Source organism: Diabrotica undecimpunctata, chromosome 2 (assembly GCF_040954645.1).
Source record: "Diabrotica undecimpunctata isolate CICGRU chromosome 2, icDiaUnde3, whole genome shotgun sequence".
Lineage (NCBI taxonomy): Eukaryota > Metazoa > Arthropoda > Insecta > Coleoptera > Chrysomelidae > Diabrotica > Diabrotica undecimpunctata.
In genome coordinates, this window is record NC_092804.1 from 54,922,461 (window position 1) to 54,938,406 (window position 15,946).

Consider the following 15,946-nt stretch of genomic DNA (forward strand, 5'->3'; position numbering starts at 1 on the left):
ACGGGATTAGAAGAAGATAAAGAAAAATACTATAGGCAGAGACGATTGGCAAAAAAGACAGTCACACAAGCAAAAACAAAAACATGGAAAGAATTTGGAGAAGAACTTCAGGAAGAATATATAACAAATAATAGCAACTTTTGGACGACAATACGACACATAAGGCAGGGAAAACGAAAGGAAATAAACGCAGTAAGAGATACTTCAAACCAAATACAAATAAGCCCAGAACAAATAGCTAGGGTATGGAAAGAATATTATGAGAAAAAATTTGATACCGAAGTGATAAAGGAAGACAATATAATCAATGAAGGCGAAGAAAACACAGAGCCAGAGCAAATAAGTAGAGAAGAAGTAATAGAAGGATTATCAAATATAAAAATAGGCAAGGCAGGTGGAGATGATGAAATTGAACCGGAAATGGTAAAATACATGGGAGAAGAAGGAATAAACTGGCTATGGAAAATATATAAAGAGGCGCAGAACAATATCATCGTGCCAATATACAAAAAAGGAGAACATGTAAACTGCGACAACTATAGGGCAATATGTCTGTCATCGGTGTGCTTTAAAATATATACGAAAATAATAGAGAAGAAACTGAGTCAAGAAGTAGAAATGGTATTGGGAGAAGAACAAATGGCATTTAGACCGGGAAGACAGACAAATGATAACATATATATCATTAGAAACTTAATAGAAAGAAGCATAGATACGGGGAAAAAACTAGTATTAGCATTCATAGACCTAAGAGCAGCATTTGACACGATAGTAAGACATATTATAGGGAAATGCTTGAGGAAAATTAACGTACCTAATGCATTGATAAAAATTATAGAAAGTACTTACAAAGAGGTAAAAGGAAGGGTACAAATAACAGGGGAAAGATCGGAAGCATTTAATTGGAAGAGAGGTATTAAACAAGGAGATAGTCTCAGCCCTTTGCTATTCATAATAGTAATGAACGAATTGATAAGAAACACTAGAGTCAGAACTAATCAACTACAGACAATAATAGGTTACCGCAGATTACAACCGGTAACAATAGAGTCCTTAATGTTTGCAGACGACATAGTACTAATAGCAGATTCCGAGAATAAAATGCAGAAACTAATGGATATATGGGTAGAACAAATAGAAGAACTTAAAATGGAGATAAACGAGGATAAAAGTAAGATAATGATAATCAGCGGCAAAGGAGATAAGGAAGATAATCAAATAAAGATAAAATGTAAAAACTCAGAATTGGAAATAGTAACAACTTACGAATACCTGGGAAGTATAATAACTAATGATGGAAAAATAGACTGGGAAATAACAAATAGAGCAAAGAAATCAAACAAGTTATATTATGCGTTAGCCCCAATAATGGGAAAAAGAGAACTTGCACGAGAAACAAGAATAAAAATATATAACACAATAGTGATACCGACTGTGCTCTATGCAAGTGAAAACTGGACAATTCTGGAAAAACAGAAGGATAGTTGGAAAGACAAAATGGGATAGATTAAGCAACGAGACTATTAGGAAAATGGCCAATCAGGAACCGATAATGAACAAAATAGCAAAGAGACAAATGAACTGGTATGGGCATCTGATGAGGATGCAATCCAATAGAATAACAAGAAAAATTTATGAAGCAAAAAACATCGGAAAAAGAAAAAGAGGCAGACCAAGAAAAAAATGGATACAGCAAGTAGTAGAGGCGGGAAAACTTAAACAAAAATCACTCGAGGAATTGAAAATAATGGCAGGAAACAGAAAAGAATGGAAGAGGTGGGTAAATGGAAATTAAAATAGCTAGCCCAAATCCGACACCCTGTTGGGGTAAAAGGAAGGGGAGAAAGAAAGAAAGAAAGAATTCTGGTAATATGTTCTAATAATAATTCTTTGATGATGATGAAGAGTACACTCAACTCAATTACCTCCTTTTTCCATTTGGGATAAAGTATTAATAGGTCAAGTTCATTAGCTTTGATAGTATTTGTTACCTTAGGAATGGGAACTACAATCAGGAAATTTACCGGTCTATAGTGAAATTAACAAAGTTTAAAATGACATGACCTATCATTAATTTTTCAAATGCTATTCACAATACAATGTCTATTCATCATCATCGTCATTCTGGCTTTACAACCCTGAATGAGTCCTAGCCTCCTCAAGAATTTCTCTCTAGTAGTCCCTATCCATCGCCTTTCTCCGCCAAGCACATATTCCCATATTTCTCATGTCTTCATCGATGTTATCAAGGAACCTTGTTCTGAGTTTTCGTCTTCTTCTCTGACCAATGGGTCTATCAAGGAGAGTTTTTCTATCTGTCATTTTGTTCCATTCGCATGGTCCTGGTATATTCTATAAAGTTCGAAGTTGTATCGTCTTCTCCACACTCCATTGTCATTCACTGCTCCATAGATTCGCCTTAGTACTTTTCTTTCGAAACATCTTAACATGTTTTCAATTATTTTTTGTTAGAGACCAGGTCTCTGAACCATATGTCAGGACTGGGCGTGTTATTGTTTTGTAGTTTTATTTTTGTATTTCTCAATATAATTGTGGATTTAAGGAGACTGTGTTAAAGTGTTTCCCAAGGTATACAAATTCGTTCACAGCTTCGATGACGTCGTTTTCTATAACGAGTGTTCGTAGGATTTGTGGTTGTGGGCTTATTTTCATATACTTCATTTTGTTGGTGTTTATTATTAAACCCATTTTTGTAGCTGATTCTTTTAAGGCTACATACGCCTCCCGTACAGTGTTTTCCGTTCTCCCATCAATATTGATGTCATCAGCATAGGCCAGGATTTGCACTGAATTATTATATATTGAACCAGTGGTTGTGATTTGTGACATACATATTACTTTTTCCAGAACCAGATTGAACAGTATACAGGAGAGGGTCTCCCTGGCGCAGCCCATTATTTGTTTTAAATGGTTCAGACAATTCCCTCTGAATTCATACTCTACATTCAACTTTTTCAAGAGTTAGTTTTGTTAAATTTACAAACTGATTTGGTATTCCTAGTTCTTTCATTGCTGTGAAAATTTCTCTTCTATTCACAGAGTTGTTGCTTTGTAGTCTATAAATATGTGATGAGTATCAATGCCATATTCCAGTGTTTTTTCCAAAATTTGTTTCAGGGTTGCAATCTGATGAATTGTAGATTTACCACCTCTGAAACCAGCCTGGTATTTTCCTACTATCCGTTCTGCATATGGTGCCACAGTACTGTGGAGAATATGTTATACACTGCATTTAGAAGCGTAATTCCTCTGTGATTAGAGCATTCAAAGATATCTGCTTTTTTGCGTATGGTGCAAAGTATTCCAATCATTGGGGAGGGATTTCTGTGTCCATATTTCTTTTATAAGCTGCACAATGTTTATTAGTAAACACTAATAATCATAAAAACTTGAATAAGCTTTTTCGTGAACTGATGTTTCATGGTCAATGTGAATAAAATTTAAATATGTTCTTACTTTAATTAATTGCAAGTGCACTATTAAAAACAGCACCCAACAAAATTTAATCAAGGAAAACTTGCTCTATCATTTAATATAATTTTCAACTTTAATACACATTTAGTACTGTTAACTTTTGTGGACTAAATAATAGACTAATTTATAATAAAATAATAAATGCGGACTGTACTTGGCAAGTACAATCTTTATACCTTTGTACAATCTTTAACGTCGATATTAATACTGCTATTATTAAGGAAACAATGTCATTTTTAGGAGGTATATGGGTGAGATTGGAACAAGAATGGAGGGAAAACTCACAAAAAAATGGTAGAACAGCTGTGGCTACAATTCAGGGCAAGAATAATAGATTTAGGGGAAAATAAAAAAAAGAAAATGTTCTAAACAAAAAACTAGTATCGTGTAGTAAATAAAAATGTTACACAATTTTTAGATCTATTTTATTTATGTAGTAATTAAAAATACAACAATACCCATGACTGATGAAATTAGGGCTAATAAACAAAAATTTTCAGTATATAAAAAAAATCTGGTGGTGTAATGAAAAGTTCTCATCTTTCTCTCTGCTGATTGATGGAATCAAGTACAAATAAATATACAAAGTTATCCTAACATTTATGTAGATTCAGCTAATTTTTCTGCCTTTTGGACCACCTCTTCAATGGGTCCGACCATGTAGAAGGCTACTTCTGGTAAGTGGTCTAATTCACCAGCAAGAATCTTTTGGAATCCCTATAAAAGAAAAATCATATTATTTAAAAGTTCTACACACTATTAACTCAATAACACAATTTTTTTTAAATATTAGTATGCCATGACTAATCTATCTCTTCGTTACATTTTAATTCTGTAAGCATTATATTTTTGTTTGTTTTAACAAAATTTTATTCCTTTAGTAACACTACTTTTTATTTGAAGCACTTTCAAATTTTGAATGTATTAGTTTAAATCATGATCATAATTTCAAATAAAACTAGTATTTAATTACCTTAATGGTTTCTTCAAGAGGAACAAGTTTTCCAGCATGACCAGTGAAGACCTCAGCAACTTGGAAAGGTTGTGAAAGGAAACGTTGGATCTTTCTAGCACGAGATACAGTAAGTTTGTCATCTTCAGACAATTCATCCATACCCAAGATGGCAATAATATCCTGAAAAGGTAAGCATATATAAAAGTGTTCTCTAGAAAAATGGTGTATTTAAACAACTTTTTTTTGTCATGTTACTAACCTGAAGTGATTTATAATCTTGCAATATCTTCTGTACATCACGAGCAACTTTGTAATGTTCAGCTCCAATAATATTGGGGTCCATGATACGTGAGGTAGAATCCAAAGGATCTACAGCTGGGTAGATACCCAATTCAGCAATAGCACGGGACAATACAGTGGTAGCGTCCAAGTGAGCGAAAGTGGTGGCTGGAGCAGGATCTGTCAAGTCATCAGCAGGTACATAGATAGCCTGTACTGATGTAATGGAACCCTTCTTGGTGGTGGTAATACGTTCCTGCATGCTACCCATGTCAGTGGCCAAAGTAGGCTGGTAACCTACAGCAGAGGGGATACGACCCAACAAGGCAGATACCTCTGAACCAGCTTGAGTAAATCTGAAATCAATAAAAATAGAAGACTAGTACTATATATTGTAAAAGTTAAAATTAATAAGACTAGGAATCGTGACCATTTATTACTACAACTGTAATACTGATAAGAAATTTGTTTATTTACATCATCATCTATTGAATGATTTAACCCTTAGTTGACAGATGGTACTTTAAAGTGCCACTTATTGTCTTTATATTTACCTTGATTTTTTCATCTAGAAGTACAGTTTAGAGAATAATATAATTTCAAACATTAATTTCAAACTGGCAACATTGTTTTAGTGCAAAAACAATTACAATATTAGTGCATAACCTAACTGTGGCAGTGTGATTTGTTGTCTGTAATATGTGTTCCCATTAATTAAAAATTATCATCAAATTTCAGTATAAATTGTTATAATATAATAAACATTTGACTATAAACTTAAGTATTTACTTTTGACAAATAATAAATGGTTTTTGAAAAAAAAAGTTGAACCTTTCATTATGGACTTAACATCAGACATTTGGAAGTAAAAAATTTGTTTTGTGACTATCGCTTCTTGTTATATTCTAACCCCTTTCTTCTTTTAGATGGAAAAAACGATAGACTGGACTAGCAAAAAACCTCTACGAGCTCCATCCCATATCAGTTGGCCCACCTAAGGAATTTGCAGTTCCATAAACAAATTATACTCTGCATGTTTTTGTAAGTTCCCATATTAATTAACATGGCATTTTTATTAATATTTATTAAAAACATTACCTTTATGGTTTTTTATCTATTTTCAACAATAAAAAAAATTTCACTAAACCCTGGCTATGCATTCACTTATGTCAACATATGTTGATTTTTTCATAATTACGTTAAATCCTGAGGTAGCTAGGAAAAATTACATCAAAACAATAAGGTGTCAGGTAATGTCAAATATATTTTGTAGTATTGTAAAGTTATCAATGAAACGGAATATGGAGATCCAGGTATAACCATGAACTCTACCAACTGTTCAATGAGACGCCGATCTCAGAATTTGTTAAACTTCAGAGACTTCGCTGGGCTGGTCATGTAGTGAGAATGGAAAAGAGCCCTAGATAGTAAAATGCAGGGCGCAATACCAAAAGGAAGGCCACGGAAAAGATGGGAGGATGAAGTGGCAGCGGACGCGCCAAATTTGCTAGACGTGAGAACCTGGAGAAGATCGGCGCGGGACCGACAAGGTTGGACGCATAGTTTGGAGGAGGCCAAGGCCCGATTTGGGTTGTAGCTTGTAGCGCCATTGGAGAGAGAGAAAGTTATCAATGAGAAAATTTGTTCAATCATTATTAGATTTTTTAATTCTGGAAAATCCAATTTGGAAATCGCAAATATGTTGCAATTGTCACGCTATAGTGTAAGAAATATAGTTCGAAAATACAAAACTACAGATTCGGTCGTTACAAAACCTAGAAATGTATGAAAAAGTAAAATAACCGAAGCAGCTCGAAAGGCATTAAGAAGCATTATAGTGAAAAATCGACGAGAAAATTATATTTTAGGATTTGGTACTTTTATTTTGTAGCTTAGTAGCGCACCGAACCAACAAGGTCTTACGGGGCTAGTAGTGTATGACGACTGGATCCCGTTCGGAAGATGTGCTGCTCTTTTATACACATCGTGTTTGAGAATTTTCAGCACACTTCCGCCGAGAGGCCAATGACAGCGCAGTTAATAACGAGCGCTGTGGTTGGCCGGTACTTTTGGTACTTTACTATAATTGTTTTTAATAAATTTCATTTTATTTTAGGCTAAGGAAAAGCCACTTTTAACATTACAACAAAAGAAAAATAGACTGAGATGGTCAAAAGAGCATAAAGATTGGACTCAGTCACAATGGAATTCAATACAATGGAGTGATGAGTCCAGATTTGAAGTATGTATTGGAGACAGTAAGAGTCGCGTCATTCGCCGGAAAAATGGAGCTTTCCATCCCGACTGTCTTAAGAGAAAAGTCAAATTTCCTGCATCTGTCATGATCTGGTGCAGCATGTCATCTAAAGGTGTGGGAAAGTTACATTTTATCGATTGGGTTGTAAACACGGACAAATATAAATATTTAAAAAAAATCTCTTTTACCGATTATGAAACACTGTTTAACATCAGCGGAAGATTTTGTCTTCCAACAGGACGGCGCAGGTTGTCATACCTCAAAAAAGAGTTTAACATGGATTGAAGACATACCACTTCTGAAATGGGTTTCTAACAGTCCCGACTTGTCCCCGATAGAGACTTTGTGGCACAAAATGAAAAAATCATTGAGAAAACATCCTGCGAAGTCTTTCAATGAATTGAAGGAAAAATTGCAAGAAATATGAGATTCATTTACAGTAGAATTTTGTTAGAACTTAGTAAAAACTATGCCTCGAAGAATTCTGGATGTCATTAAATATAAAAGGGATGTAAACCACATTTTTTTGTTGTTAATATTATATATTCTATACGTTTTTTTTTATTTATTATTCTGTTTAATCAATAGTTTTCATTACGTTATAAAATATTTTCTATAATTAGGAAATTCAAAAATGTTGTTCAATGCATTAAAACTTCTAAAATTTATACTGCGCTTTTATTTTTGGTCTCTAAAATTTAATTTTCTTATCAATCTAACGTTGGGCCAACTGATATAGGAAGGGGCTCGTAAGTGATGCAGAATTATTAAATATTGTTGATAATTTTCGTATTTGAGGATGTATGGGATGATCCAAGTTTCCAAACTGACGAAGAGTCTGATAATAATGATGAGGTGTTAAATAATTCTAGCAATGCTGTTCCACAAAATTCAAGTGGACTATAAGCAGATGTGGCTCAGTCCATAGAAAATGGTATACAAGATATCGAGATAAATTCAATAAATGAAATTAACTTGAGTCATCAAGTTAATTTCAGAGACAATCTCAATTTCAAGAATGAGACAATTGTAGACAGAAAGTGGCATAAAAGAGAAATAACTACTGTAGCTCCAGAATACATGTACCCAACACATACAATAGGGGATAATTTTGCTGGTTGCGAAACTGGAACTGACATCTTTATTAGCCTTTTAGGTGCCACAACTATGATATAGTTTATCAAAGTAACTTATATGCTGTCCACAGGAATAAGATTCTGAATCTAGAAAAATACGAGTTGATAGCATTTTTGGGAATTAATAGGTTCATGGGGTACCACAAGTTACCAAATTGCAGGCATTATTGGTCTAACAGTGACGACTTAAAACAGTGATTGTTCCAGCTGCAATGAGCAGAGACAGATTTGATGCTATATTGAACAATCTTCATATAAATGACAATACTAACATTGACACTCAAACTAATCATGGTGTTGAATGTTGATGTATGTTTTTACAAATAAATTGATAAAAATTTCCATATTTTTGATTAGGTACATAACTTACTACCTACACTATATTTATTCTACACAGCCTGATGGTGCTTTAAAGTACCACATCTACTTTTTTGTTAAAGTTTTGATAAAAATTATACTTTTTTGAATGTACTTTTAAAGAAATTTCATGAAAAAAATTTTTTGTATTATTTTTATGATCTGGCAACTAATGGTTAAAATCTATTCAAGTTAAAGCATGGAGAAGAGTTGCCAGAGACAGGGACAAATAGAGGATTATTCTACTTTGGGTCATAATGAGCTGTGATGCCACTGATGATAATGACATCATCATTAATTATGCTACAACTCTTTGTGAGATGTCTTGTGAGTCTTCATCACATTTACTATTGCCTTCCATGTTTGTTGATCCTGTGTTGTATTTGCCATTGTCTCACTCTCATTTTCTCCTGATCCTGTCTGACTGAGTGTTTCCACCTTTTTTTAGGCCTTAAATAGGTATTTTGTATTAAGGCAATACAAAGTATTTACAAAGTTACAAGAGCATGTGACAATTAATTGCATGTCATATTAAGTAACAGGTATCACCTATTCTTGATGGATCAAAGACATGGATTACTAATATCTACATACTATGATGATATATTTTGTAATTAATATGGACTGCAGTAAAAGAATTATGAAGATAAAATTATAATTTTTAACATTTCTATTTATTTTATCACTAATTTTACCTGAAAATGTTGTCAATGAAAAGCAGTACATCTTGTCCTTCTTGATCACGGAAATATTCAGCAACAGTTAATCCAGTCAAAGCTACACGAGCACGAGCACCTGGTGGTTCATTCATTTGTCCATAGACCAAGGCTACTTTGGAGGTCTTATCTTTTAAGGAGATTACTCCAGATTCAATCATTTCATGGTATAAATCATTACCTAGAATAAAGTATAAAAATAGTCTTGCAAGAATAAATTTAATGAAAGATCAAATTACCTTCACGGGTACGTTCTCCTACACCAGCAAATACTGAGTAACCACCATGAGCTTTAGCTACGTTGTTAATAAGTTCCATAATCAGTACAGTTTTTCCTACTCCAGCACCTCCAAAGAGACCAATCTTACCACCCTTAGCATAAGGGGCCAAAAGGTCTACTACCTGAAATAATAAGATAAAATTTGTGTCAATAAATGTTAGATAAGTTAAAGGCTATCAAAATACATACCTTAATACCAGTTACCAAAATTTCTTGCTCAACACTCATATCAACGAATTCAGGGGCTTCAGCATGAATGGAAGCTCTCTTGTCTGTTTCAATAGGACCCCTTTCATCAATAGGTTCTCCAATGACATTCATGATACGACCCAAAGTTGCTTCACCAACAGGAATACGGATTGGATATCCTGTGTCATTAACTTGTTGACCACGGACAATACCTTCAGTACCATCCATAGCAATAGTACGTACTGTGTTCTCTCCCAAGTGCTGGGCAACCTAAAATAAAACAATAGTTAGTATCAACTTACTTTTAATATATTGATAAAATAATTATTTTAGTTTATATATTTTGTTCAAATTTATAGTCTATATATAGTAATTTTATTTTTAAATTACATTAGACACTTTTTTTGATGATGATAGAAATAGTTTTCAGCAATATTTTAACTTCTATAAAAATTGTATTAGTACAGGTAATTTATAGCAGTACATACTAATATTTCTCTACACATTAGTTGCATCTCAAATTTATTCAGTTAAAAATTTCCAAGAAAATCTCAATATAAGTTAAAATGGTTATTACTGAGCCCTGAATACATTAATTATTTTACATTAAACCTAAATCTGTAGGCTTACTCTGTAGGTATTCACAACGATACATATTAAAGAATACAAGATAGAAAATTATATTTTTGGCATTATGATTCACTCCTTTAGAACTTTGACATAAAAAATACAAATCCCATAAAGGTAGACTGAGTTCAAAATCTTGTGAACCTCATGCACTCATTTGGTGACATCAATCTACAAACAAAATGATAAAATCACACATTGCTGCAAATATTTAATTCTCAGTACATTCTCATAGCAAGACAGAGTCAAACTAGCTTTTGCATTAGTAAAATAGGTGAGTATTTATTATTTTTCTTTGAATAGTCATTTTTAATAGTTTGTATTGAATCTAGTATGATATTAAAAGAGATAATGTTTTTAAGATTAATTTTTTTTGAGCATATTTCCAAGGTACTTGAGGTTTTGAAATATGTCTACCTACAGTCAACATTTTCAGTTTCTCGTTTAAATTAAACATTGAAAATATTTAGTATGTCTCATTATTTTAGATATTTCCTTAAAATGAAGTCTTATGAAGCTTGGATTTACTTTTGATTTTAAATCTTAAAACAGGGTAGGACATAGGTTTCCATTTTCTAGAAGAAAGTCACTCATCTGATCTCATTCCAGTTTCTAGAAGAAACTTGGTATCTATGTTCTTGGTCTTAAATTCATAATTCTTTAGAGTCCTTCCATACTCTGTTAAATATTTATTAGTTTAGTTGTTATTTGTAGCATTTTCTGTCCTTTATCATTGGCAGAATTAGATCCTCATATAACATCATATGTGTATTTTGTAATATTCTGGACATTATATTTTTATTTGAATACTCTTTCCTGTGACATTAAAGTAAATATTATACTGTTTTGTGGTGTTATGTATTATGTTATTACAAATATGATACTGCTAGTGCTAGGTATATATGATATTGATTATGTAAGAAAAATATCATCTTAGAAATAAATATGGTAGGTCAATAAAAAAAAAGAAAATATGTTCCATTACATAATTCCACAAAGAAAAATCATAATATTTTGAGTACTAATTTACTTATATGAAACTTAGTACTTTAAAAGTAGAATCTACAACATGTGAGACACAACAGAATATTACAAAATACAAAAATTGATTAATTGAATTATGTACTTACTTCAAGGACCAGCCTAGGTTGGCGGTTTTGGACTTCCAATGCATTTAGAATCGGGGGTAGTTCTTCATCAAATTGTACGTCGACGACGGCACCAATGACCGCTACAACTTTTCCTTGTGCCTTACCGGCAGCAGCTTTGGCAGCGAAATCTCTTTCTAAAATAAATCAAATAAAAAGATAACCTCTTAATATCCAATCACTTTACACTTTACGTAAGTTTCAAAATGGCGATCACTTGATATGTATGTAGGTAGTTATGTAATCAAAGAAAAAAATCATTGAAACCCCAATTTATTTAAATTGTACCCTAAAAGAATACTCCCTCCTTTGATGATTGATCTTCTGCTTGATACGTGAAATAGTACATATAAAATGTAGTTTTGAAAAAGAGATTATGGACTTCGACACACAACCCGGTAAACACTTCCCTTGCATGAGAAAAAAAATTATATACTACTTACTTTGAACATTGTACGAAGAGACAATTTTGAGGGATTCAGAACTAACTTTTTCGATGGTTTTTCCAGCCAAAAGGCTGGACGTTGCTCTTGCCACAGCACCCAACATGATCCAACTTCGACAAGAAGGCAGACTGCAGAATGAAGTTTAGATAATTCGTTTCGTCTCCGCTAGTAGGCACTTCCTTTGTGCGCAATCGTGTGATTTTCGACTTTGCGCAATGAAAAAATTGACCTTTGAAGGTTATCAGTGCTCTGCAGTGACTTCTTCTTCTTCTTTACGTGTCACCTCTCGCCAGAGGTTGGCAACCACATGGCTGATCTTACATGCGATGCGATTGACCTGAAAAGTTCGACAGATGAGCATCTATAATGATTATAAAATACCACAATTAATACCATTCCTGCAGTGCAAGTTGCGCGACCATGAGATTCTTCTCCTTTCCTAAGTTTTTCTTTGCATAACTAATTGAAGCACGTAAAATACATATTTCGCCACGCATAACCATCGAGCAAAAAGACAAAAGAGGGAATGTAAAGGTAGTGGGGGCAAAAATATTGTTAGGCAGGAAATGCCATCTTGAGAGGCCACATTAAACAAGGAAAGAGAGACTCTTTCCTTGTTTAAGAAATCAAATTTAGTTGGGTTATGTTATTGCTGATGTTATTGGGCGCGTTCAGCAGACGGAGCTGCTCCACAACCACAGACCGAGGTTAGGTGATCTGTGTCCACAACTACTGTTGAGTAAAAGTCTGCAAAATCAAACCGCTACCGATACGCTACTTCCGGAGCGGCCTGTCAAATTTGGTAGCGTAAAAATGTATCGCTCGCATCGAGTTAGAATCTAGATTCTAAAGCTGGATTTATAGTTTGACGGACTGTAGACGTAGACGCACTGCAGACGTAACAAACGGACTGTAAAGATTATTTCAATTTATAAATCGACGGAGTGGAATTTTTTCGCATGAGTAGAAACAGTGGCTAGAGTGGCTGACCATGATACTATAATATCCTTTTATTATTTATTATTATTTTATAAATTATTAACGTTCATTGTAACAAATAATCAACAAAATCAAAATTCGATTATATTGATAAACAACTTTACAAAATGGTGGGCGTGCCAGACAGTTCACTTTGGTTGACAGCACAAAATTCTTCCTTTTGATTGGCCAGACGCAAGTAACGCACTGTAAAAGATGAAAGTTGGCGAACTCTTCCGTTGCAGTGCGTTTCACTTACGTTCCGTCATGCGTTTGCGTTCATTTATAAATAAGAGTACACAAAATTCTATGTTGATCTTTTTCCAGTGCGTCTACGTTTACAGTCCGTCAAACTATAAATCCAGCTTGACTCGATGATCGCTCGCTACCTCCATGACCTCCATCCAACATGTTGAGAGAAATGTCATTCATGAATGACATTTCTGTACTAAAATTGAGGGTTAGGTGTTTGTTTGTTTTGTTTTTACGTTTTTACTTCCAGCGATATATTACTTTATTATATGGACATATCCATTGAATTTATTTAACTTGTTTAGAGGTATTTCTTGATTGGATTTCTAATTCCTTTCCAGCTGTTTCCTAATAACAAAAAGGTGATCCATTATTTATCTTTACAATTTAATGACTGTTTGGTTCCATTCCTTCATGTTTTGTTCATACTTTCTTTTCACTTCATATATTAGCTATTAAAAATGTTTACGTCGAAATTGATCATTACTTATAGTTAATGTTATCTAAAAAGAAAACTCTGAAAACTTTTGTTTTCTACATCTCTATAACTTTTATTATAATTTCTTTCCACTACAGCTATTTCAGCATTTTGTCTTTCTCAATTGACAAACAAATGTCTGCTTTACACTTTATAGTCTCTGAACAAATAAAGGAGGGGAAAGCTGTATGTCTCAAATTGGTCATTCAGAATTATATCTGTATATTTTAATACATCTCACTGCCATGAGAAGCATAATGTGATACACGGGTAATACGATTTTACAGCCGCGAGAATCAAATATCGAATACACACGCATTTGTAATGCTCACACATCACAAATTATGAAAGCTCTGAGAAGCAATTGTGGTCTCTCATATCAAAGTACATATCATTAATGCAGTTTAAACGTAGTCGGCTGTAAGCAACAGAAACTATATTTGGCCTCTGAAATATGTGAACCAATGTTTGATTCTCACAGCCTGAAAAGTGGGTTACTGATAAAAACTACTTAAGTCAACTATTATATATTTATTTTTTAACGAAAACTATTATTTAAATACATTGTTATTTTAATAAGAAATTAACAAAAACTTTATATATTAAAAAAATATTGTTTTCATTACACTATTTAGTTTCTCTTGTTTTTTTTTAAACTCATTTTCACAGTATAAAGAATTGCACAGAGTACACAGTGAAATCAACAAACACCTACGGGCTAACAGTTGGAAATAAATACTATTCATTTAGAGCAAAATTGTATTTTTCTGTAAAATGGCCTATATTGTGGAAATGGACATATAATTGTAATAAACGATATTACATTGATAAACACGGTCGCATGAATCATATGGACTTGTTTTTGTGTGAATCGGCATGTGATGCACACTGCTGTAATATACGATATCAGTCAACAAGGCTGCGTGAATCATATAGTGATTCTCACCTCTAACTAACACAAATTAAGGTTTTTTTTTAAAGAAATGTGTAGATATATACTTAGATTTTAATTTTGTGTGTATATAGAGTTAAAAAGATATACAGCCAGAAGGGTCCTTTTTTTTCACTATGGTGCAGTGTGAGGGTTCATAAATTTCTTAATTTAAGGATTTGAAATTGTTTACTAAACGAATTATTATGATATAAAAGGTGAAGTGTGCATGTAGACTCTGTTTTTTGTTGTTGAAAGCTCTTTTGTGTTCTGGTATACATTTGTTTAAGGTTCTACCGGTTTAACAGATGTAATATTGTATGTTGGGTTTTTGATTAAGTTTGTTATACCCCACTGTATAAATGTTTTTTTATGTTGGCTCTGGTGCTTATTATATTTGCTTAAGTAATTGTTTGTTCTGAAAGCTGGTGTTATTCCTCTCTGTTTCTGGTTTTTTAGTTCTGTTGTTATCATGCCTATAGATGTAATTATTGTTTCAATTCGTTGATGGTTTTATTACTTACATATCAAAGTCTTTCTTTCAGGCACTATATAGCTTTCCTTATTTAGATGATAATTGTGTGTAATGTTTAATCTAATTGTCAACTATCTAATATGTTGTTTCCAAGTAAGTGAAAATTTACTATATATTTACTGACGATTTAAAATGCTTTAAAATAAACAAATGCCAGGCCGAAGTCTGCAAAAGGATATTGATCGCCTCTAAGTGGAGCACACAAAATGGTATTTGGATGCGTCAAAATGTCATAGTTTTCATTTGCACCTTCCTCGTCCCCCAATAATATTCGAATATAGTAAACACAATTTAACCATATATTCTACTTTTGAAACCAAGGATCTAGGTGTGAACCTTGACTCTAACTATAAATCACACATTTCCACAACAATACAGAAATCTATGAAGCTACTTGGATTTGTGAAGAGAACCATCAAAGATTTTTCTTACATCTCTGCTATTTGATCTCCTTCTCCATGGTTAGATCCCTTTTCATTTACTGTTCTACAGTTTTGTCCCCCTATTACATTGCATCTAAACTGAAACTTAAGACTGTCCAATTTTCTGTCATGCCATTGTATGGATGCATGTATACTGTGAATATGTTGCATTAGAATGTATACTGAACTTCTCTTGAGGTATATAGAAATCAAAGAGACTTAATAGTTCTATTTAAAATTATCAACAGCCTGTGCACCTGCTTCAAACTTCTCTCCAAAATATTTGTTTATTATTCTCCAATATTGCAACTAGGTATGTGCAGACTTTTTATATTCTTTTCATAGATTCAATTACTCTTATAACAGCTTTACTCCCAGAACTCTTCTATTAGCTAACTCTTCAAAGAAGCTCCAAATTTTTAATCTATCAGTTTTCCCCTTCAAAAGTGATAATTCTGATCCAAC

General features: G+C 33.1%; 2 protein-coding genes across 2 annotated transcripts in view; one reads left to right on the forward strand and one right to left on the reverse strand.

The window, feature by feature from the left end:
* Positions 1 to 3,908, forward strand: part of LOC140434554 (SANT and BTB domain regulator of class switch recombination) — a 90,710-nt gene extending 86,802 nt beyond the window's left edge. The window contains exon 9 of the mRNA XM_072522903.1: positions 3,736 to 3,908. Within this exon, the coding sequence (XP_072379004.1) occupies positions 3,736 to 3,845 (110 nt within the window). The 3' untranslated portion in view covers positions 3,846 to 3,908. The remainder of the gene's footprint in view (positions 1 to 3,735) is intronic.
* Positions 3,904 to 12,041, reverse strand: ATPsynbeta (ATP synthase, beta subunit). Its single transcript, XM_072522904.1, has 8 exons — positions 11,883 to 12,041; positions 11,422 to 11,576; positions 9,665 to 9,934; positions 9,435 to 9,597; positions 9,175 to 9,376; positions 4,710 to 5,085; positions 4,469 to 4,630; positions 3,904 to 4,212 (listed from the first exon to the last, which is right to left on the reverse strand). Exons 1-8 carry the CDS (start codon positions 11,986 to 11,988, stop codon positions 4,096 to 4,098), a joined length of 1,551 nt encoding a protein of 516 aa, XP_072379005.1. The 5' UTR covers positions 11,989 to 12,041; the 3' UTR covers positions 3,904 to 4,095.
* Positions 12,042 to 15,946: the final 3,905 nt, after the last annotated feature.